We start from the raw sequence: 25,470 nt of genomic DNA on the forward strand, positions 1-25,470 counted from the left end.
CCGCTATAATTCACTGTTATATTTTTGTGACAGTATTCTACATTCTACAGCAGGGATGAGGTAAACGAACATACAGCAACATTTTATGTTTTGAAATGTTTAACAAAAAAAATCCCGCAATTTCAATAACATTGTTTAATGTAAGACGATCAGTAAGTCATTAAGAATAATAAATATTCATGACATATTTACGAATAGCCAAACATTGTGTAAAGGCAAAATACCTTCCTGATCAAATTAAAGGCATAAAACACAAAGTACAAAGAAAGTCACAATTAAATCTCTGAAAATGTTCTCACCACGTTTTCTGGAATTTAGAAAATAAAAATAATCGAACTTAAAAAAAAAAGTTCAGTCTGATTTAACTTTAGATGGTGAGAAAAAATAGTCTTTATATTAGCTGTATGAAAATAGCTGGTTTGAAATGTAAAAAGATTTAGCAAATTTAGGTTTTTAATTGAAATTTTGAGGACTTTATAAATAAATCAACAATATTTAAATCAAACAGCACATTTAAACCCAACTCATTTTGTCTTATTACTTTATACAAGTCTCCTAAGTAATGAGAAAACCCCAAACCGATTATTAAAAAACAGTTTATTTGACAGTGTCTAGGTCCAAGTACCAACAGACCCCATACAAAATAAAAAGAAAAACAAAACAAATGCTACAGAGAAAACTTCCATCTACACAAAACTTCTCCTTAAAAATACATTACCATTAACACAAAAAAAGCATCCATAAAAGATAATATATGTAATAAGGGAATCATGTCATGTTTAAGCAAAGATAAATCACACACCTAGTCAGATGTTAACACAGGAAAAAGGAAAACAAAGAGGGCACGGTGAATGAGAGCGCGATGAACGAATGTTTGCGTTTTCTTCTTCCTGCAGCCTGGGAGAAGAGGGCAGCGGTGACAGCAGTCATGTGGGCAGCACTCAAAAACAAAGACTAAAAAAGGAAAGGAAAGGCTAACAAGAGGTAGCTAAAGGGTGTGAGAGGTAGCAGAGAGCAAGAGGAAGATTTCTAGAAGAGGTAGCTAGCAGATGAAAGAGGAAGAGGTAGCAGAGACACCGACAGCGCTAAAAGGAAATAGGAACAGTTTGAAGTTAAGGTACCGTTTTTGGGTTCAGTAGCAACTTGTGTGAACATGTGACTTATTTTATATTAAAGAAGTTATACACAGGAAGCAGTTATCATATGCAAAACAGATCAAATTTTACATCTACAGGCTTAAATACCGACAACCGAGACAATGGTCAGGGGAAAACAACAGCGACGGTCGTTAGGAGCAACTCCAAACAGAAACGTTTGTTTATAGTTTTGGCTATTGGTGAAGTGAAGCCGAACTTTAACGTCACATTTCGACAATATTCTTTTCAACCAAACAAGATGGACTGGACTGCATCAACTGAAATTTCAAGGATTAACACATCATTTGTTTTTCTTTGTTTTGACCACAGATTGGAGAAGACTGGAGAAGAATATTGCAGAGTTTTACGGCGACTTGTGAAAAGTGAGAAACAGAAGAGGAGGAGGTTGTTAGCGAGGTAGGCAGTGCTAGGCGTGAGAAAACGGAGCAGAGGAAGATGAAGAGGAGGGTCGAATAGCTACAGAATCAGCACCGAAAGAGCGACCAGAATACCCACGGTGCCAAGGAAGAGCTCAGTCTCGTTTGAGCAGAAACGCAGCGTCTCTCACTGTGTGAAGGTCAGCAGAGGATGTGTGTGTGTGTGTGTGTGTGTGTGTGCGTGTGTGTGTGTGTGTGTGAGGGTCAGTGCCAGGGTTGAACCAAGATGTGGGTGTGTGCATGCAGCCTCCAGTGTTTGCCTGAGCTTAGCTTACATTTCTCTGTGCGTTTTCGCGCTCTGGGAGCCGAGACAGAAGGACGGATGTTTACAGTCTGTGAATCCTTTGGCGGCCCGATCAGATCTGTAACAAAATTCTACATTTAAGCAGAAGAAAATTAAAAAATACTTCAGCTTTGGTTTTCTAAGCTTTATTTATTCGTATTTTGTTGCTGCTGCTATTGTATTTGAAGCAAAATGAGGTCAGCCTGCACCTGGAAGTAGCTTCCTAACAGCATCAAATATATTTATTACAGAAGACCAGAGTAGGCAGGTGTTTAGTTTAACTTAAAAAGAAGAGTGCTGCCGTCTTGTTTGTAGAATCTGATCAAAGCAGCTAAAACGTGACACATTTAAAAGATTCCTGCATAATTTTCTGATATTTTCTTTAATCTGCAACAAAAAGCTACTAAGGACTAAACGTATTACACCTACCAGCTTTGTTTGGGAGAACCTCATCAGAAACATAACAGTCTTTCCAGCAACATTTGACCTAGAAGGCTTTTCGTCTGAAGGTAAATCGTAACTTTTTGTCTCTATTGTAAATTTCTGTAACTTCAGCTGACTACACAGACCAAACTCAAGCCTCCGTCTGTCTTCCAGGCGCGCACACACACACAGAACTACAGTGTATCATTTAAAAGAAGAGCGAGAGGTAGATACTCAGCAGGAGTGAGGGCAGGCTGGATCCACTCACATGTCACAGCTCAGGCTACTCAGCACACAGACTGGCTGTCTGGCCCAACAAGCCTCCTCTAGGGGTTTATCGCTTAGGGAAACGGGGAACAGGAGAGCCTGGGGTTGTTTTTGTTACTCTGGAAAGCGTTACAGTGTCATTCGAACAAAATAAGAAGCTGAGAAAGGAGGATTCTTCAAAAATATTTTCTGTCTCCTTGTTTGGTTTTCTATACACAGGATTGTTGTCTTCAGCCTCGCTGTTACTCAACAGAGTGTAAAACAGTGTTTATTACTAGATGAACCTCGCCGCTGTGCCCTGAGAGGAAGTCTGCATGTGTGTTTGTGAATTTGGATCCCAGAGTGTGGGTCTGTGTGTCAGGGGGAGTAAAGTTTATGGTTGCTTGAATGTGAAGGAGAAAAACGTAGCAACAAGCAAAGGTCAGAGACAGAGTTTTAGCTTTATGCACGTGTGCTTTTTCTGTTTGTACGTCTTAATTGTCAGACACCCGGCCACTTGGGGGCGCTGGAGGAGCCACAGGAGCTGGAGGCATCGCCTCTGGTTGTGCAGGTGGAGGGCCAGGATCTGCAGAGAGAAGCATGCTAGTTTTAGAAAACCTTACAGGGCAGATGGACTCATAAGAGCAAATTTTCAAGATTGCTGCACTATCAAAGGAAATATTTGACTTTAACTGAAGTAGAAATATACAGTAATTGTTTTTAAAATCCAACAGAAAAAGAGGTTATGATCAACTTTGATTCAATGAGTATCTCAGCAAATTATCATGGAAAAGTTACTGTGATTAAAGCAACCTGAGCCCCTTTGGCACATGACTGATCACAAATACCCTAAAGTGAGGTTGTCACAAGTAAATGTTTTGATATAATCCACATTAAAAAAGAAAAACATTTGTTTTAAGATCTCTACCAAACAACTTAACAGCGCAGAGCTACACAAATACAAAACCTGAAAAATCAAGGCTGATCACAACAACAGAGAGCTGGTGCTGAAAATGCAAAACTACAGTCGTAGCAAGTACAACCAGACAAGAACAAGTGCAACGGCTCGGACTAATTTATTACAGCAGTTTTAACGACACAATTTCCATCTTTTTACCCCCCAAAAAGTTCAATCTGTGCCGCTTCCATATGTGGAACTAAATCAGATACTTGTCTGTTTTCAGAGTTTCTGCAGCCTGGACAGTCCTGCCATATTTATTTAATCTGACTCTTATGTCATTGGTTTAAAACGTGTCATAATTCTGCACCAGAAGAAGCCAGCAGCCGTAAATCTGGACGTAAACAATGGCTGAAAATTATAACTGTAAACTTATGAAAGAAGTCTGTCAATAAGTGCATCACATCAAAATCCCACCACTCCCACAGATCCAAATGGGTTTCTCTACAGACGCAGTAAAAGCTCCACAAAAAGCCATTGCTACTAATTGTGCTTTCTCTTTATTAGCTTCCTTTGTTATCAACTGTCAGCTCCAGTTGATGCATAAACTTTATCCATAAATGGCAGGATCAATTATTACTTCTATAAAGAAAAGTATGAGAAACAAAATAACTCAAATTCTTAAAACATTTAAACACACAAAAACCAAGTTAAAATATATTTCCATGGCCAGAATCTTTAAGGTTAATAACCTGCATTTGTAAAGCTGTTCATGAAGACCGATGTCGTGTGAAGCTCTTAGGAGTCAATCATTCTGTCATTCATTTACACAATGACAGGGGAAAAGCTACCCTGTAGCCACAGCCGCTATTCAATCTACGCCACGGGGCTCTGACCACATCAGCAGGTACAGTGGGTGAAGCGTCGGTCCAAGGAGCAGCAGCAGCAGGAGTTCAAACTGGCAACCCACCAATCTCAGAAGAACTACAACTCTCTATAACATAGTCGTTAGTTGAAGTTGATTGTTATACTCACACATGCCATTGGGGGCTCCAGGGTGACGTGGGGGCATCATGGGCGGCATGCCCCCTGGTGGCGGTCCGGCAGAGGGCGGACCGGACAGCATCCGTCCTGGCATCGGCTGACCCGGTTCCATCGGTCCTGTAGACAAGTGGAGAAAACGCGAGACGTTAAAATGTCTGTTTTTCTCAGCCACACTTTTTTATTCATATTTAAAAAAGGCTTTCCTTTAAATCCGTTTAAATACTGATCAACATTTCTGCTGTTGTAAAATGACTCCAAAATATTCCCTCTGGTTCAAAAACAATAAACCTTTCAAACAGGCTTTTTATCCACCTGGATAAAATTGGTTTGCATTCACTTTTATTAAATGTTATGATGAGTTTAATGAAGGCACTTTACAAAATGCAATCGTTGTTCTGGTTTTTGCAATTGTTGACTAAATGATGTGTTTATGTTTTCCTTGCTGTTGAAAAAACAAAAACTTGATAAACAAAAAATAAATATTTCTGCAGTTAAAAGATGTTTTATAAATTTAGTCCAACAAAAAAAACCTAAAAAAATAAAACTATGACTTCTCCACATACATGCACACACACACACAAAGTCTTAAAGTGACCTCTGACCTGTCTGGTGGGGGGCCATGGGATGGTGGCCCATTGGAGGGAACCCAGGATGCATTGCAGCACCTGGTGGCGGTCCTCCATGGTGGGGGGGAGGCCCGCCGTGGTGGGGCGGTGGTCCTCCATGGTGAGCAGGAGGAGGGCCGCCGTGGTGGGGCGGGGGTCCGCCGTGATGCATACCATGTGGAGGGGGTCCGGGGTGGGGTCCGGGTCCAGAGCCCTGACCTTGAGCCTGGGCAGCGGCAGCAGCGGCGGCGGCGGCGGCGGCAGCGGCTTGCTGCTCCATCTGTTGTCTGGCCTTCATCTCGGCGTATTTCAGCTGCTCCATGTGGAACGCCTGGCGCTCGGTGAGGAGCTGCTGCCGCTGAAGCTCCAGCTGCACAAAGAAACACCAACACAAACAATCAGAGGTGGAAAAATCCCTCCATTCTCAGATGCATCACGACGATTAGACTGAGGAAGTTATAGGAGCTTTCTGCCAGCAAAAGGTTAATAAAAGTATGTTGACTGGTGCTACAACCTACTACGATTAAAAAGCTAATGGTAATGGTAATGGTATCTGTAACGATTCATCAGAGGAGTCAAAGAACCTGATTCTTAAAAGTCCTTGAGCCACGTTACCCGCCTCAAGGCTTCGTCAAATAATGTTTAACTCTTTAGCGCACTGTGCTACAGCCAGACTCACTCCACCAATGAGCTGCTGATGAATGCTAAGAAGCTCCAGATTAATTCACTTATTGGCCATGTCTTACCACCTTTCCATATCTATTAACTAAAACCAATGAATTTCATTATATTTACCTCGGTGCTCACTGATATACAATCATAAAAATATAAATTCTCACTTGTCAAACTTAGTTAAATAATATTTGGCATGAGACTGCAGGAATCTACATGCTTTCACTGAACGTTTTCTCCATTATCCAGACTGTTTCCATGTATTAGAGCTGGAACACGCTTTGCTGTGTTTCTGCTGTTCTGTGTAGATCTTTACAACTACGATGTTTTATAGCAGCAGCCCAGGTTTGGGTTCTCTCCAGTTCCACAAAAACTTCTTTAAACAGTTCTTTTCATGAAGTGTTTGCATCTGTGAAACTGGGCTTGAATCCCACCGCTATGAAAACACAGTTTTCCACTCCCACCAGTGTCTCCAGGACACACACTTTGAAACTCATAAGCTAAATCACTCATGTGTCCCATGAAGACCACTGTCGGTTCAAACTGCATCACTAAACAACTGCTTTCTCCTAGCAGCTCAATTTCTAAAGCTGCCAACATTTTAAGTTTTGTTTCTGCTTCAGTATCTTTGAAAGACCCAAGACTAAGTCAGGTTTAACTCACCCGGTGAGAACGTGCTGATGGACTATATGTTTCTTGGCTACATCATCAAAGTAACCACAGAACTGAGCTGTATGGTACAGGAAATGCAAAACAGACAAGTACTCTCAACAAAAACAAGGGTTCCCAGTTTCTCTTATAATAGCCACCTTATTTGGAGTAACAAAAAAAAATAAAAAATTCAAAAATTAACAGAAGAAAACGAGGACGAACCATAAAAAATAAATGACCCAGCAGCTTTATGATTTCAGACAAGAGTGATTGTCTTTGGGAGGCTAAGAAATCGGTTTATCGTGTGAACAGCAGATAATCTAGCATTTTGTAGTGTTTTCTTAACATCAAGCTCAGACATTGTACAAGTATTTATTTCAAAATGGGACAGTGTGTTAAGTGAAGGTGCAAAACGTGGCCCGATAAATCCAATTCAGAGCATTTTCTCATTCAGTGAGTGACGCTAATAACCTTAATCTAAAATAAAGAAACTCCTGTTTCACACTAACATGGTGTTTAAAAACTAAATATCCTCCATGATATAGTCAATTTTATTTAAAACAGTTATCATTACTGCAATAAAAATAACATACCACATTTTGTATCACGGTTAGAGTGCTGCCATTTATACCAGGTTTATTATTTTCATACTTTCAGAACTTTAAAACACCCTCTAATTTTAATAATAATAATTTTTTTTATAATGCCCTTTGTAGCCTTAGCTCTCAAAGAGCAGGAAACAGGAACAAAACAAGAAGTTGTAATGGATAAAGATAATTAAATGAATAGATACATGAATAAAAGAGATTAAAACCAATACGTAAGAAAATGAACCAAAAAGAAATCTCTTAAGGTATTTTTAAAAACAGTTAGTAATAAACTGACCTTTTTAAAACCTCCGTTTATCACAATAACTAATTATAGTATTAGATTTCAACTAAACATGTTGATTCTGCAGAACAGTTTAGCTTTTTTGGACATAAAAAATGTGTCATGTAAACACCCCAATCGGGATGTTTTACAGATGCAACTTGATCAAAATGAATTTATAATCTGAATAAGAGGGGTGATTTATGCCGACTGATAATCCGAATGGCGTGAATGTAAACACAGTTAATGTTAATAAATTTGCTGTGCTGCAAACATCTTTGAGATCTCATTATAAGGGCTTTAAACCATAGGAATGGTGAGACCAAAGACTTTCTAAAACCCTGTTTATCACAATAGTAGTAACAAGAACTATGCTTACTTATAAAAGACTGGGGCGGATCAAAGGGAGCCTTGCCTTTGCATTAATTAACACATTTTTCTCCCAATTCCTAACTCTGACTTACAGCTTCCTTTTCGCGGTCCATGATGGTCTCCAGCTCTTCGAAGTGCCTCAGCTTGATTTCCAACTTCTTCATCTGGGTTTCCACCAGCAGAGCAACCAGGGACTTAATTTTCCTTTCTTCAACCGCCGCCAAGTGCTGAGAAGATGGATAAAGTACGATGATAAATATCCAAGAAAACGTAAATCTGTTGCAGGCCAGCATAATGGAAACATGTGATCTGTTGAGCGGCCGGCCTCACCTTGGCTTTGGTGGCTGCAGAAGCGAGAGCAGCAGCGGCCGCTGTGGCGATGTTTCCCTCTCCGATGTCATGCTCCAACTTCTTCTGCTTTTCCTCTCCCTCCTCAGCAGCCGTCTTGTCCTCTTTCTCCTTCTCTTGATCTGAAGATGAGGTGTCCATAGTTTCATCCTTATCTTTATCTGGAAGAAACAGTTTAAGAGATTCATTCCTACTTCATTCCAACAGAACAATGTCATTTCTGCAAAAGAAAATGTTCTGAAGGACTAAGAACTGATGTTGATGGATGAGTTTTCTTTAGATTTCTACTTTGTCTCCAAACAAGTCAAGTAAACTAAAACACGTAGTGGTTCGTTGAAGAGATGTGATGACCTGTATCATGTTTTACCTGCTGAAGCTGTTTTGGTCTCTCCTTCTTCCTCCTTCTCCTGTTCATGCTCTGATCCCTCTGCTCCCTCCTTCTTCACCTTTTCCGTGCTCTCCGTCTTGTCGCTTTTCTCTGCCGACTCACTGGGCTTTTCCGCCTCATCCTTCATCTCAGCCTGAAAACAGAACATCACATACATGAGCTTAATGTATGAGAAAAGACATTATTCAGGAAGGATGCTTTGGGACTTAATGGGACGATTTAACTGTATTAAGTTTGTCTTGTGAAATTAGGAGTGCATGATATTAGAATATCTGCCGATGGTGTATATTATTTGTAAATATTGATGTATTTATGGCATCAGGTCCAATATTTCTTTATTTTCTTTTCTCCTTTGTTTCTTATTTGTGCTTCCATAACTCCAGGACCTCCAGGACAAAATGCAAACTCTTTCACTTTGAATATATTAGCCAGCAGTTATTGAACTCCAAACAGTCTTTTACGATATGAGTATGAACAACAATTTACATCACTGTGAATTTGTTCCACATTAAAAAACTGCTTTTAAATGCAGCCATGTTCATCGCTTGTGGATTATTAGCTCAAATTTTCCCTGTAGTGATCCAATCCAAGCGCCTGACGCTTGTTAACGAAGGATAATGATTCAGCCGCAGACACCACATGCACTTTGGAGAAGATATTTACTTTCACCTGCAGCTCCTTCTACAAGCAGAAACTAAACACAGATGACTGGAAGGATAAACTTTATCCGTCCCTTGGGGGAGAGAGAGAAAGAGAGCACTTATAAAACGAAAACTGATGGTTGCCAAGAACTATTTAACACCTTAACAGATTTAAACTGTGTATTGATTTTTCTGTTTAAACATAATGAATGTTCCTGACTGCAGATGTAACGACATGATTTCAAACACTCACACCACAGCAACGGCTCGCTGTGTACAGAAATGGTCAGACATGAGTCCACAGTCAGTGTTGATCATTTGAAATGACAAATATAGAAAACCAACGACCATATGTAGGGCGATAAGTAGAACTGATCAACTAATCAATTTATTTATTTAGACTCGGGTAAACTCTATGACAGCGTATTAGGCCAGGCTATGATTTATTTTTTATTCTTTTTTTTAAATCACAAGAATAAAGTCATAGTATTACAAGAATATAGTCATAATATTAGGAGAATGAAGTCGTAATTTTATGAGAATTCAAACACAAAAAGAAACAAAAAAATTTATGACATTATCCTTTGGTGTCTGTATTATAAATAAGGAAATGCACATCAGCATCATTCATTTTTATCTGTACAAACAACTGAGTCTATTTGGAAGGAAGAATCACATGGACTGAGCTGATCATGTCAGATATTGATAACTAGAAGATTTTTTAAATAAGAAGACTTTCTTGTAATTTTATGATGTTCTAGTAAAATTATGTCTTTATTATGCTAAAAACATGAACATATTGTCTTAATTAAACATAGATTCTTGAGCCTGGCCCTTATTTTTCCATCGTACAACTCAAAATATTTTCTGCCGTTTGTAATCTATTTTATTTTTTAGGAAAGAATGCAAGAAAAAAAAAAAGATTTAAAATTGAATCTTGCATGAAAAACACTGGTGAATGTAAAATTGTTTTTATTTCATTTTTTCATTTATTTTTATTCTGAACTATCAATATCTTCAACCTAGATTTATTGAAACTTTTTCAAACAACTGTAGGAAGAGGTAAGATGGCGGTATGAACTAGTGACTCCGTAGGTTTGTAGCGTTTCCTCCAGGATTTATCCTCACCAGTTTGAGGAAATACACTTTTTTATTCTAAAGATGGTTTATCAATATTTTTCCAAAATATTTTTTATAAGTTGCCTTTTTATCTCACCTTATCAGCCTGTTGGGAGTCTGAATCTGTTTCCATCTTTTCTGGTTCTGCGGTTTCTGCGAATCAAGAGGTGAAACAAAATATACATCAGGAAAATAATTCATTAAAACAAACTCAATGTTTTTTTTTTTTTTTTACAAAAACATTTATTTCTTATGATAAAACCCCTTAAGAGGAGTGAGATTAGCAAGCTATTCTTAGTAAACAGATCAGTGGGGAAAAGTGTGAAAGCATCTGCACACAGGAGAGCAGCTGAATGAATGTTTACAGCTGAGAGTTAAACCATGTCACGGGTGCACTTAGGCCAACGTTGAGTCTGAAAATTGATTGTGGGTTGGGCGAAGTGCTTCAGGCCGAGTGAGAACTGGAACACATTTAGAGTTATTGATCACCACTGTAGTTGAAGAGGTGGCAGCAGAGGCATTTCATCAGGGATCATAAGTGCTGTGATGACAGTAAAAAGACACATTTTTAAGATGCTGCTAAGCAAAAATCAAGAGAGGCAGAACGATGACCCAGTTTTTCTGTTTTCCCTCCACCCAACCCCTCTGCCCCATCTGCCACTGTTCTTTTAATCCACTGGTTACCACGGCAGTATAAACACACACCAATATCTGCAATGCTCGGCGCGTGCCGATAAAAACAGATGCAGATCAGATCCTTCAATGATCATAGAGAGTCATCATCTCCTGCTGGGGTTTGGTGGATTCTTCCTAAAACATTAACATATTCTCAGAGCACTAATCTGCATCAAAACGCCCAGCTGCGTTTGATACTGTGAATGCGTGCTGCCCTCTAGTGGCTGCACATTTTTTTATCTGAAATATCTTACATGCAGGATTTGTACACTTATTCAACAGTAAAATTCAAGCATTTTTAAATAGGCAAGTATTAAAGTTTTTTAGTAAATAGAAATAATTTTGCTAACTCTAACTAACCAAAACCAAAAAAACTAAATGTGACCAAACTTCAAAGAGTGAGAAAAAAATCTGTATGTATGAATTTATTAGGTCTGAAATTTAATGTAAATCATGTTTTCCAAATTTAGGTTTTTAATCAAATGTTAGATTGCACTTTATTACAACTGTGCACTCAGTGAATTTATACACAATTCAAGCACTTTAAAAATCTTGAAAACACCAATTGAAACTCAAGCATTTACAAGGATTTCAGGCGCCATTACAAACACTTTATGTGTTGTAAACTTGCCCAAAAATATTTTTCGTAATGGTTCAAAAGAATAAAAAAGTCTCCTCTACATTTGCACCTGTTTTTTCGGGCTCCTCCGGTGCGGTTCCTGCGATGCCGCTGCTCTCCAGGCCGAAGGTGGGATCCACCTTGCCGGTGCTCCTTGCTGCCTCCTGGACCTTCTTGACGTGAGCTTCCACCAACTCGGCAGGAACTTCCTCACGCACGCGAGAAAACTCCTCTGAAAAAGGAGAAAGGCTATTTTTACCTTGATGTCCTCTAAATGCTACCAGGACTAAAACAATACACGAAGAGATAAAGTCTTGATTCATTGATTTAGGTCAAAGAAATCAGCTTTTTCCAACACTTCTTGTCGTTTTGTGTGTTTTTGTAAATGTTTTAGGGCTGCAACTGACAATTACTTTAGTTATCCATTATGACAATTAAATGGATAAAAAACTGCCACATTTTGGAAAAAAAAATGATTTAACCATTTAAGTCTATTTTTAAAATATTAAAAATACATAAAAATGCAAACAAAACAACTCAAATACTTTTTAAATAGGATAATATGTATTTCAGTGAACGTTTGATTATCTGTAGAAAATTATGCAAATCTGCAGCTAAAAATAAAATATTTTTAACATCAACCTGTGAAAACTGAGTCCTTTCTGCCTGACTTAACATGAATGCAGTGTGGAGCTGATTTGTTGATTGGTTTTTTGATTAAAAGATTAATAATTGGATAGCAAAAGCTCCCAACTAGGAGAAATATTTCAAAGAATTTGAACTAGGTGAAGCTAAAACTACACCGTAAAACTAGAATGTATTTTTAGACAAAGGCTTTACTTTTATCTTAAATGTGAAATATATATATTTTTGGACAGTTTTAGCTTTATTGCTACCCTGAGAGTGGAGGTGTTTCAACAGATGGCCTTTCTGTGTGTGTATACTGCAGTTAACGAATAACTGATAAATTCGTTGAGGATTATTTCAATAATCGATTCATCACGATTGATCAAATTAATCGCTTCAGCCCTAAAATAGTTGAATAAGGTCATTGCAAATTCACAAATCTGATTCCAATGCATCAGCAGCAACAAATTATAAATCTATTTCAGCTCTTCCTCCTGTTCTCACCTAAAGCTGCCTTGGCTGCAGCAGACGCCACTCTGGGATCCACCACAGAGGCCAGGAAGGCGACTGTGCTCATTACTGGGTTTCCGGACTGGCTGAAGGGAATGGGCTGGTAGGCCAGAGGGCCCAGAGACGTTTCTGTGCTCTCCAGGTACGGATCCTCAATGGGCAGCCGCAGGAAGTGCAGGATACATTCATCCTGGGTGCGAGAACCAACATGCTCCGACACTTTGTTCCAGTCGTCTTTGAACATTTCCAGGGCCTGAAAGCGGTACAAAGAGAGAGATCTTTACCAGAACAGAGTATTTGGTTCTAATAGAAAATAAATACAGGTAACGAGAACATATTTCAAAATGTAACATTTACTGATTTATTGTGCAAGAAAGTTAGATAAGGAAGAGCAAAGTTGGAGAAAAGTGTTCTTTGCATAAAAAGGCTCACCTCAAGCAGCAGCAGAGTCTCTTGCTCGGTCCATTCTCTGGTGGTACCGGCTCCTTTTCCCTGCTGTGATTCAAAGCAAATACACATATAAAGTTAGACCATTTACAAGTCATTTTAAACATAATTTAGAATCTTACAGGCAAAATCTACTTTGATTTCTCACTTTGGCAATTTTCTTGTAGAGGTCAGGGCGGAGACCAAAGTTCTGCAAATCAATTGGTTTGTCTTTGGACTTATCTGCAAAGTTGGGCATTGGCTGAGGAGGAGGAATCTGGAGAACACATTATAAACGCCATAATGTTAACCTTTTAGCTTTTAAAGGTTTAATTCATTACAGATGGTAGAAAATGTTGTCCTTACAGGTGGAGGCCGGTGGTTGAGGGGCATGAGGCCAGAGGGAGTGTCAGCCAGCACAGTGAAGTGGGGCGTGGGAGGGGGGCCCATGGGTAACGGCCGACTCTCAGCATCCACCTGGTAATTTACCAAACCCCACTGCTCCAGGAATGCATGAACCCTGAAGATGAGCAAAACACAAAGTTTAAATTCTACCATTATCAGCGTTTTCAAAGCATTTATACTATAATAATAATCATGATTAATCGATTATTTAAATAATCATCAACTAATGTAGTAACCGATTAATTGTTAGCTATTCTATAAAGACTCAAAAAAGGGCCAATCACTGAAAGAACATACTCAGAACAGTAATTATCACAAAACTGTGCAAAAATATTTACGATTAAATTTAAAATAATAATTAAAAAAATTATCTGTAAATATATTTTACCCAGAAATCCTTGAATGATATATTTTTAGCTTTACCTGGTTCAAATTCTGTAAAAAAAAAAATCTGTTATGAAGCACCTTTAGCTTAATTAATAGTCTAGTCCAGAAGATAATCAGCAGATTTGCCCTACATTGTATTAGATCGAACAGAAAGGTCTGAGCTTTTCACTTATTAATGTTAGCAGTACATTCTGGGCTGCAGTTCCTTTGCTACAAATGATGAAGCGTAAACTAAAAGGAATGCTATGTTATTGCATTTTAGGCAATAAAATGTTTTTTACTTAAAAAACAAATTGAAGTATTTGCATTTTAAATATATTTCTAATATTGTACAAAATATTCAATAACAAACATCCAGAATGTGCCAAATTTGATACAAACGCCTAATTGACTTTTTTTTTTTTTTTGCAGAGAACAAAAACTGGGTAAAAATGAAAAGCTAAGAGCCACATATTTAGCAAACCTCATGATGGCACAGACGTCCCCAGTCAGGTTTCTGCGACAGGAAGTGGAGGTCAGGTACTCCTGAGGGTTCAGCCGGTACGTGTCGATCATGAAGTTACGATAGGCCAGGTATCTGTGCAGGAAAACATGAGCATGACAGGAAATGTTTACAGTAATACCAGAAATAATTCTCATAAAATAACATTTCCAACTCTATGTGGCTGGTGCAGGACTGAATGTCAAACTCACATTTCTGGAGTTTTGGATTTGTTCTTCCCATTAAAGAACTCTGGAAGAGCTCTCCTCTCAATCTCATGGATGCTAAAAGGAGTTAAAACAACAATAAAAAATTATGTTAAACTTGAACTGGGTATATTTTAATTACTGTAAAAATTGTGATTGAACCTGATATAAAATTTAAAAGAAAAACTATAAAGTTGGGTTAACTTAAAAACTCCATCACACCAACTTTCCAAATAAAACTTTATCTTTTGTTGACTCCTCAGAAGGTCCAGCATTTTTGACCTTATATGGTCAATGCAATAGATTAAAGCATTTATAAACCTTCGTACAAAGCATGTAATCACTAAAAGCGCTAAATGTAGCAACAAAAAAGGAGACAAAATAACAGAGATGTTTCCACTCTGTCTGAGCTGACCTGTTGTAGTCGAACCAGGCAGCATAACTGGGAATGATGATGTGATGCGTCTGCTCAGTTACATTGTCCTCTCCAGCATCCATCCGATTGACTTCTCCTTTGCCCTGTTCATCATCATCCTGCAGATACAGACAGTTCTCTAAATAATGACACTAAAAATAATGTTTTGAATTTTTCAAAACTCTCAAACCTTAGTTTCTTATTATACATTTAATGTGCCATCTAATCCACAAAAACAAAACTATCCTGACCAAATATATTCCTTTTAAAGACAAAATTTAAAACAGCCTCACCCACAAAATGGACCACTGAAAAAATTACCTCTACACCTGTAGCTCAGAACACTCCATGCTAAACTACTGGAACCACATTTAAATATGCTTCCAGCAGTCTGATAAAAACATAGCCAACAGTTGTAGGTATGTCAACTTAAATAGATCACATTTTTAGTGATGTGTTGCTTTCTGACCCAGCTTCACTCTGTGGTGGAGCAGAGCATCGGAGGAGACTAGTTGGGACAAAATATCTTCCCAATTTTGAGAGAGAGCGAGAGTAGCATGTTTTGTGGTTTAGTACAGTTAAATTTCACTTATTTTACGCATCTTAAAATATGTTTTCAATTGACAAATGGGATGGCAATATTTTTACCCAATGAGAATTAATCTGACAAACTGACATAATTCTGCACAGAACCAATAGAATACAAACTTTCTGGCACAGATTAAAAATATGGATTTCACTGGAGTTTGAAGTTCATCTACAGTAACTGAAAACTAATTTTTAAATTTTTAAAATACTTTGCATTCCTCATGGAAATACCAAAGTCTATGTGATGTACAAGTGAAATAGCTCATTATAGCGTCACTGCTCCAATCACTGAAGGCCTTTTTATGGCGTTTGCAGCTTTTTAATGTTTTTTGTTTGTTTATTGGAAAATAATTCTCTATAATTTAAAAATTTCTATATTTGAAAATTCTTGATTCATCAGTTTACCAATACATTTCAGTACACTATGATAAAAATAAAAAAGAAGTTTTTTCGGACCTTGCCACCGGACAGCACCGAATCATCCTCCATGTCATCTGGGAAAAATGCAAATAAACTTTGTTAGACACATAGTAGCGCTAAAGTTCAAGGGTTTTAAGATGATTAAACACAATTATGTTACCAAACACACAACCAAGCATGCAAATCCAGTTAGGATACAAACCCAAATCTGCCATATTCCCTCCCTTGACTGGAGTATTTTCACTGTCTTTTTTTGAATTAGCTGTGCATGGAACAGAAGTGAGAAAAATGAACCAAGTGAAACACTGGAGGGGAGATAAAAGATTAAAATAAAAAACCTTCAAGACAGCACAATTCAGGGGCATGGAGGTAATAACCAACATGAAGCAAAACTGGGGGGGGGAAATGAGAGGACCCTAAAATAGACTGAATTAGTTTGGGTGCTTTGAGAGAAGATGATTTCTTTGGGGGGACAAAAAGTGGGACATTAATGGGACTAGGTAAAAAAAAAAAGAAAGCGTTCTCAGTTTTATGTGATTGTATCCTAAAAGAATAAAAACAAAACTACTGATAAGCAGGACTGGGAGCCTAGAGAAAGAACCTGGCTTTGTTGTAAGTGTATATGCTGCTGCTGCATTTCCACTCTGTTGAGTTCATTCCACTGACATGCAAAGCAGGTGAGGACAGAGGAGCTCAATCCCAGAGGCATCAACATGACATGCAGGATGTTGAAACAAGCACAATGCTTCTGTGCTAAGAATTACTCAAACAAAGACGTCTTGTGCAGGATACCTTTAATTAATCTAACGTTTTGGACATTCTCTAACATTTTGAAACAGAAAAGGGAAGAGTATCCAGTGTCAATTAACTGGTTATTTTTTGTTATTTTACACCCAGATAATAACAAGTTCTGCAAGTGCTTCCCAGAGCGGAATGCTGTAGGATGGAGAACACACCATGCTGTCTTTACTTGAATCATAACAGAAGGTGTCTGTTCTCTCTTGCTTATTGTTTCATCATCTTTTAGCCATGTGATACTTTTAACAATGTTATATTATATGATTACAGACAGTATTATCCTGAAAATTGCTGATTTTAAGGTCAGGACATAATTTTATTTTACAGTGTTTTCCTTCTGGAAATGAACTTCCAAACACATCTTTTTAAACTGAGTAAATATGAGTTCTACTAGTAATTCTAGTAGAACTAGAATTTTAATCTCAATGAAGGTGAATAAAAATTGGTCTTAAAGAGAAGTCTAGTACAGATAACTTTTATTAGTTCCTTCAGCTACACTTGCCCAACTTAAATAATGTATTTTAGTTGTTCCATTTAACAGGATTTTAAAAAATTGTCAAGGTGACTTAAATTAATCAAATTGTCAAGATGCTCAGGGCTAGTAGTGAGAGCAATGTGATGAAAGAAAAAAAAGGTCAGAAAAACAAAGGTTAACAGTAATCAATACTCCGAAATGCAGAAATAGCTGCTTGTGCAGCTTTCTGAAGCTTTGTCCCTGAAAAACATTTAAAAAATCTAATTTGCTGTGAGCTTTGTCCTTTGCTTAAACAGCCCACATACCATTCTTGGACACACCATCCTCCATGCTGGCGCCAGCAGAGGAGTCATCCATGTCCTTCGTCATGTCCTCCTCAGTGTCCTCTTCCTCTCCTCTGTGTCCCCGTCGCTTCCAGTGAGGCCCTGGGTTCCTGCGAAAGGGCAAATTGGAAACTTTTCAGCACCGACTACTTTTTCTGTGTTGTTCATCTAAACTAAATTGTCTCTTACCCCTTCTTTCCTCCTTTTTTTCGGGACTCGGCTGGAGTGCTGGGCGGCGAGGGCGAGCGCCTCCTCTTCTTGCTCGCAGAGTTTGCCTTGCGCTCCTTGCGATCGGGTGTACGGGAAGACTGATCAGACAAACCCCGTGCAGCGCAGGGAGCGAGGGATGGAGGATGAGAGAAAGAGCGGCAGAATGAGAAGAATGGAACGGTTGCACACACAAGGAGGGGAAGCAGAGGGAGAACAACAACAGGGTTGGGGAGGATGCTTTGGTGGGTGGTGGAGGAGACAAACCGGGTTCCTGTACACCGTCCAGTCAAAAATAGTCACATCTGGCTAATAAAGTTCCATGTTTGCTCTACAAATGTTGTCATTTTCCAACTTATAGTGGTCAAATCCTAAAGAAAGTAAAAGCATTGACTGCCTCCGTATTAACGCTGACAGGAACCCTGAACTTAATCAGAAAGTAGACGAAGTGCAACAAAAGGTTTGAAAAAGGTGAGCAGTAGACAGAAGCCAGATGTGGAAAAGGACGACGAAGAACAGGGCAAAGCTACAGGCAAAAAAAGGCTAACTTGCAACAAAAAAATACTCTCATACAAAACATCCACACATGCCGTCAAGCTGAATATTTCAAACACAAGACACACAAACCTACCTCCTCCTCTTTGGGGAAGATTCTCTGTCGGAAGCTGACAGGCTTTTTGTTCTCGTCCAGCTCATAGTCTTCCTCATTCATCCACTCATTGAAGGCATCTGTGTCTAAAACCCATTTGGCATGAACCTAAGGAAGCAGAGAGAAGTCTTACCTCTGTAATATTTACAAATGATCAAAAGAGCAGTGATTGTGAAAGCGAATAATCCCTTCAACATTAATATATTAATGAAATTATTAGATTTTATTTTAATTCAACTGGATTTAATTAGTAGTATCAATATAATTCTGCAATTATTCCAAATAAACTGCATTTTATGACGTTGGTAGATTTGTTTTTGTAAGTATATTTTTACCAGAAGCCCAGTTCTAGTCTCTTTCTTCAGCTTTAGTTATAACAAAACTTGTAAAGTGATGTAAGGAAACATCATTTTTTGAAACTTCAAGGCATTCAAAACTGATCTATTCCAGGAGCCAACTTAAAAACTCAAATAATTTTGAAAAGTATCAATTATTTTAAACAGATAAGATGAGGAGCTTATTTTTCTTTTTACACAAAAAAAAAACCATCTTCATAGAACGTGATACTCACCTTCCAAGGTTTCTCAGAGCTGGGAGGATCTTCCACATCACCATCCACCTCACCGGCGGACACCCAGGTGTCATAGCTGACAAAACATGAACCATCAGTGATCAGTCATGCAGCGTAAAGACATGGGGAACTGAATCAATTTCTTAAAAAAATACTTAAAATAAACATGCAAAACGTTATCCAGAAAATATGAGAAAAAAGCCATTTGAGAAAGAAAATCTGAGCTTTTCAGCAACAGATTCTGTTCACCTGTCTGGGTAGAAGCCCCAGTGAACGAGGACCTGCTTGTCCTTCCTCATGACCGGACGCAGCCACTCCTCTGAAAAACACAAATCAGTGTTTAAATTCTAAATGTTCAGGAGAAAAACAATCAATTTACATTTCCACCCACTTATTGCACAATTGTCCATGTTGGTGAAAATGGAAAACTATATCTAAACCACTGTTCGCTACATTTTTATACAACTAAAGACACATTATATGGCATCTGAAAACAGTTGGATCATACTGGGAACAAAACAAATCTTCTCCTGAACATTTTATATAATTAACAAGTGAATCTGTGAGTCAGAAAAATCTCAATCAAGTTTATTTATATAGCATATTTCAGCAGCAAGGTGGTTCAAGATGCTTTACATAATAAAAACACAACATTACAAAGCTATAAAGAAAAAACCATACAGTCAACAACTGCACAAACTACATTTTGATAAGTGCCATCACCAAAATCATACACATCAAATATGACGGTCAATGTTTTATTTATTATGGTGATTTGAAACCAACCGTCTTCCTGCTGTGTCAAAGATGGGTGAATGTGATGAGTTGCCTTTGACTTGTCCTCAGTGACCGAACCCTGGAGAGGAGATGAGAAAAAAAAACAAATACATCAGCATCTATTATAAAATCTACTTCCCAAATAATTAGGATTGTCTCGGTTTGACCCAAGTTCACCTGGTGCCTCTTGATGATGTCTTTGAGCTTGCTGACTTGCTTCTGCTCAATTTCTGGCGACAGGTAGACGAGGGGCCGTGTCAGGCAGTTATTCTAAAAGCACACAAACACTTTCAGGAAACCGGTAAAGAGCTAAATGAAGACATATTTAGTCTAAATAACACAAACTGAACATGTACAGTCAGCAGCCTTTGTCTACACTCTTGCTCTCACCTGGACCAGGTGTTTTTCAACATTTAGGAACATTTCCACATTCCGGTCCATCCGAGACGGATTCTGCAGGTCAAATCTCCTCCTGATAGTGAATGTCAGATAATATATAATAAAATCCCTGATAAATATCTTCAATTGGTACTCATGGACATACATATTAAATCAATCAAGTTTATTTTAATATCACATTTCAGCAACAAGGCAGTTCAAAGTGCTTTACATCATAAAAACACAAAGTCATAGAAAACACAGATGAAACATTTTGCCAAGTGCCATCATTACACATCAAAATGTTGGGTAGTATTTCAATTATTATGGTTCAAAAGAAACAGTTAACTTACCAGCCCTGCTCACTTTTATACTTGTATACTGATCCCAAGATGTGACAGAGAGTTCCTCCTGCCTTGAAATCAAGGAAACATTTGGCCTAGACGAGGAGAAGGAACAAGAACTGTGTTTTAGTGCCTAGGGTGTGTGGTTAATGTCACGAGTAATGAGTGTGTGCTTACAGGTAGCTTGGTAAGAGGAGGATTGTTGACCCTGCGTCCAAACGCATCCTCTTGAAACTGAAGCAGCTGGACCACCAGGCCAGCCAGGGACTTACTGGATGGAGAGTCATTCTGGACATACTGGGGGGACACAAAGACAAACATGTTAACTTATCTCATTTTTTTAACTCATGTTTAATGAAACAGAAATGCTCCAAGACCTCCAGTCAAAGTAGGCGGTGATAGCATCACTAAAATTAATAGTAAAATTCAAAGGAAGAACTCAATCAGTGTTTACTACTGCCTCTCAGTCCATACATTCATCAGCTTTTTCTTTAAGTTTAAAGAGCAAATGAATAAATCAGAAATTAAGTATCTAAATATATGTATATTTTTAACAAAAGCTCTGCTTACAAACAAAATGGAGACAGAAATGCATCAGAAAGTAGCAACGCTAGGCTCTAAAATACAAATTATGCTCATGTAAAGGAATATCTCATATTGCACTTTTCTGCAGTCACCAGTGAAAATCAGAGATGATCTGGGAAATAAGCTGGTGACTGGAATCAGCAGATTTTCAGCTGGATCTGCCCTGACCAATGACCAGACAGAAAGTAGAACATTTTGTGACCAGTGAAAGCACAAAGTACCGCCAGGTCACCCGATAGACCCCAATCCTCAGTGTGGATGCATTTAATGTGTGAAGAAGACTCAAAGTTAGATATTTTTCCTATTAATGATGTCTATTAATCAGAAGGAGAATGGAGATGTGAGTAACAACTGAAAAGGAGGCTGTATTACCAACAAGACATCAAGACATCTTTCCACTTTATTCAGGCTGCAAAAGAGCGAGAGAGAGCAAAACCTGCAGCAGTTAACAGGGACTTTGAGCAAAATGCTGCAATGTTGTTCTGTTTAATCCTTTTCCCTCCCTGTGAAAGTGCTGGATTATAAAATCTTGTTATTGGGGATCTCAGTGATAAGGTAATGTGCTACATTATTCAGAACATAAATATATTTTGGTAACACTTTATTTGAAGGGGGGTGAATAAGACTGTCATGACACTGTCATAAACATGACATAACACCTGTCAAGAACATGAATAAGCCTACATGAATATTTATGACTGTTGTCATAAAGAGTCATTTGGTAAATTATGACACTTCTAATACAAAGGTGACATTATTCAAAATATCTTTGTTATGACAACTTGACATTAACCAAGAAATCATTACTGATATAAATTTGTTATAAAAGTATTACTGATTGCACTTTAAAAATTAGGTATCTTTATGTTATTAAAGGTAAAGTTTAAACAGTAATGATTTCTTGGTTAATGTCAAGTTGTCATAACAAAGACATTTTGAATAATGTCAACTTTGTATTAAAAGTGTCATAATTTACCGAATGACGCTTTAACAGTCATAAATATTCATGAAGGCTTATTCATGTTCATGACAGGTGTTATGTCATGTTTATGACAGTGTCATGACAGTCTTATTCAACCCCCTTCAAATAAAGTGTTACCTATATTTTTTTCTAATTCTTTCTGCTGAACAGCAATCATTACTGATATGGAATTACACCGACTCTGACAAAAAATAATTACAGATCACAGACAGCAGGAAGGCAAATAAAATAATACTTTTTATTGTTATTGTATTTTATGTTACCTCTTAAAGACAAATCCAAATTGGCTAAAATCCGTTTCAGGAGCTTAAATCTTTACAAAATCGAAAGATTCGAAATCATCCACAAAATTATGATCAGTGCTAAGAAGGGTTCTAAAGATTCATAAATAAAACCATATAACTCATAACTAACAAGTAGTTTTTTTATTATTAAACAGTCATTACCAATGACCAATCTATATAGCCTTTCCTTTTTGGAAAGGCTGATGGAGGTGCAATTACTAGGCAATAAATACAATTTGTTTAGGTACATATTGATGGATATTTTCTTATTCCTGCAGTTCATAGGATAAACTACCATCTTTAGAATATTAGTCTGCACCCACAAATAAGTTAATACATAAAATAAAATCTTCATAAACTGGTATTTGTATAAATTTTAACACTTGCTCAAGGATACTTCAAGTGCGTGATGTTTGTGCGCATAGTGAGTGCCACGATAAGTTGCATTCTGTTTTTCTAGTATCATTTTCCAGGCATAAGATACACGTCCACATACATAGATGACCTTTATTATAAATCTAAGCACAGAACAGCTTGTAACAAAGTAATCACACTTCTTATACACTGCTTATGCATGAGCAAATTACTTCCTATATTAGATTTCTTTTGTGAAACTGTATTAAAGGCGATAAATATGCCTCCATGTAAATCCAAACATTTCTATGCATTATTTAATTCAAACTTTACCCAGATTACAATTTTAACAATCAGTGGGTTAGATTTGGAGCATTAGGGGAACACTCTTTGTTTAGCTAACTGAAGTGGGTGAATGGAGCCTGAACTGGCTGATAAGCTAGTGTGTTGACAAAACACAACCTGCTGTTCTACACAAAATGCATCTGGATTTGAAATCTGTACAGTTATCTAATGACTGATTTTATTCCTGAGTTTAATACCCCAAAAACTGGATGAATGCGCATTTATCCATATGATTTGTATGAAGGCTATCCCGTGACTTTTCCGTTAGCTCTTGAGGCCTTTTATTATACACGATGAGAGAATGTTTTATTTTTTATTATTTTAACCGAGTAAAGTTTCAACTGTGTTTCTCTATAATAAAACCCACAAGCAGCGCATCCGATGGACGTTTATGAACATTTCCTAAACAGTGTTGCCATTTAGAAAGCTGCATGAGAAGTCAGGGAGCTAACTGTAGCTAGGCTAGTTTAGTTCATTTCCACTAGTACTCGTGTGAATACTGCGTAATATCTATACTGCGTATACCTGCAAAATACGATATCATATCGTATTTTATAGGGATACGTGAACTGCACAAATACGTTTATATGCGTATAAATAAAGAAATATGTCTCGAGATAGTACTTGTGAGGCTAAAAGTAGAAGATGTAGCAGATCCATTGTGCCAACGAGAGGCGGGCCTTCATAGAAAGCAATGGAGCAAGAGAGCAGCTAGCTCACCTTCTTGTAGTGCTTTCCGATCCAAAGTCGCACCGTCTCAAGCTGAGAAATTGTTTCCGAACTTTCCCAAAATTTCGTAGAAGGTCCACCATCTTTCTTTCGGGCTACCGCCGTTCCGCCGCCGACCAGACCCGCGGTTCCTCCGCCTGAGCCCGTCCCGCCTGCTGTTGTCGCCGACGTCGCCATTGTGTTTAGCTCGCTGCGTTGCCTTTCTCCTCCAGAGCGTCCCTCACCGTGCAAGTTTTCAAATGATATTGCGCAGTCGCAAAACTCTCAATGGAAGAGCTCATGGGAAATGTAGGCATAGCCTCAAAGAAGAAGAAACGGAGACGTTCAAGAATTAGTCACGTTCAACCACTCACACAGTATTTCGGCTGGTACGGCTGTTTTTACACAAAAAAACAAGATCGGAAATGAAAAAAGTGCAAAAATAGAAAAGAGCAATTATGTACATTAATTTACAAGAGTATTTTATGTGACCAATTCAGTAATTTATTTTTATTTTTTTACGTTGATGCGCAACAAAATGAGAAAGGACCAATAAGCTCGTCTGCCAGTGCAGCAACAATTTGGTTACATAATGTAATGTATATATTATTTAAAAATTACTGAATTAAATCAAATCCATTTTGAAACTTGTATGTCAACATTTTAAACTGTATTTGCTTTGCAATTGATCAACAAAGTTTCCCAAGTATACACAAACTTCTGTTGAATACTTATGTTTAATGATATTCTCTTGTTTGTGTTAGACTTCATAATAAGCTTACATCACAGTTTCAAAAGGATATAAACCCTGTCGGTTAAAGAATATAATCAGAGTGTACTTTACAGTCCACCTGACAGCACATATGATAATTAACTATATTTTACTGCTTTATCTTAACTTAGAAATGTGAACAGGAAACAAATGTACTTATTTGGAACTGACAAATGACACATAAAAGAAAGTCATAAAACCAAAAGGGAACAAAAAACAACCTTTAAACTGTATTTTTTTATTTATTTGATAATGTGATTTTAAATGTTTGTTTGGCGTTACCACTGAGTATATAGCTCAAAATGTTCACACAGACACAATGTAGCGACAACCATATTTTACACTTCTGGTTGCTGTTTTTTTACATGCACTCAAATTTTTGATCCACTTAGAAAAGTAATCTTATTCCTTTACAACGTCTATTTATCTTTCCATTTCCATTTCCCACGAACAAAGTCCCCCAGAACTGTTGAGTAGGCACAGAAGAAAACAGTTTTCCCTTTCTCATTAGCTACACCTGAACAGAACTACTCTTGACCTTAAAAACCCTGTATCTGCCTTTGGCATAATCAGAAAATTAAATTAAATACAATTCCTCGGTGATAAACTCCGGCAAACAGGAAACATGACTCCTACACACAGTTTGGATCCTCAGACAGTGTTCAGAGCCCTTTTATTTCAGCTTCTTTAAAACAGATCCTGGATGGGACATTTGCTGCTCCCCTCACCGTCCTCTGCTGGCCCTCTGTGAGCTATTGCTACTGGGGCCCGGAAAATAATAGGTTTTCCTTCTAAGGGTAAATTAGGATAGATAAGCCATAGAGAACATGATGATTTGTTATTACATGTGAGATAAGATACGCTATATTTAAAGGGAAAAAACGTGCTGCACGGCAATGACCGACATTTCTGTTGCATCAAAATAAAGCCATAAAGTTTCTCGGTTTCAAATTCATCGTTGTCCATAACTTACTCATTTTCATTTTAACAGATGTTACTAAGTTTTAAGATGCTTCAGATGAATTT

The 25,470-nt window shown here is 37.8% G+C and overlaps 1 protein-coding gene across 2 annotated transcripts; it reads right to left on the reverse strand.

The window, feature by feature from the left end:
- Nucleotides 1-582: 582 nt before the first annotated feature.
- On the reverse strand, nt 583-23,927 carry smarcc1a (SWI/SNF related BAF chromatin remodeling complex subunit C1a). Of its 2 annotated transcripts, none has more exons than XM_088013657.1 (27): nt 23,685-23,927; nt 20,592-20,711; nt 20,424-20,509; nt 20,083-20,164; nt 19,870-19,962; nt 19,702-19,771; nt 19,165-19,234; nt 18,916-18,991; nt 18,327-18,452; nt 17,678-17,772; nt 17,471-17,598; nt 15,929-15,966; nt 14,885-15,003; nt 14,476-14,547; nt 14,246-14,359; nt 13,357-13,510; nt 13,160-13,267; nt 12,997-13,059; nt 12,559-12,817; nt 11,498-11,659; nt 10,231-10,286; nt 8,353-8,506; nt 7,968-8,146; nt 7,730-7,864; nt 5,070-5,442; nt 4,459-4,584; nt 583-3,111 (listed from the first exon to the last, which is right to left on the reverse strand). In XM_088013657.1, exons 1-27 carry the CDS (start codon nt 23,868-23,870, stop codon nt 3,020-3,022), a joined length of 3,336 nt encoding a protein of 1,111 aa, XP_087869783.1. In that variant the 5' UTR covers nt 23,871-23,927; the 3' UTR covers nt 583-3,019. The 2 variants fall into 2 exon arrangements, with proteins under 2 accessions (XP_087869783.1, XP_087869782.1); XM_088013656.1 differs by having other exon boundaries at nt 17,678-17,796.
- Between the last annotated feature and the right edge of the window lie 1,543 nt (nt 23,928-25,470).

Source organism: Poecilia mexicana, unplaced genomic scaffold (genome assembly GCF_051168715.1).
Source record: "Poecilia mexicana isolate PSO_F unplaced genomic scaffold, ASM5116871v1 scaffold_16, whole genome shotgun sequence".
In the NCBI taxonomy this organism is placed as follows: domain Eukaryota; kingdom Metazoa; phylum Chordata; class Actinopteri; order Cyprinodontiformes; family Poeciliidae; genus Poecilia; species Poecilia mexicana.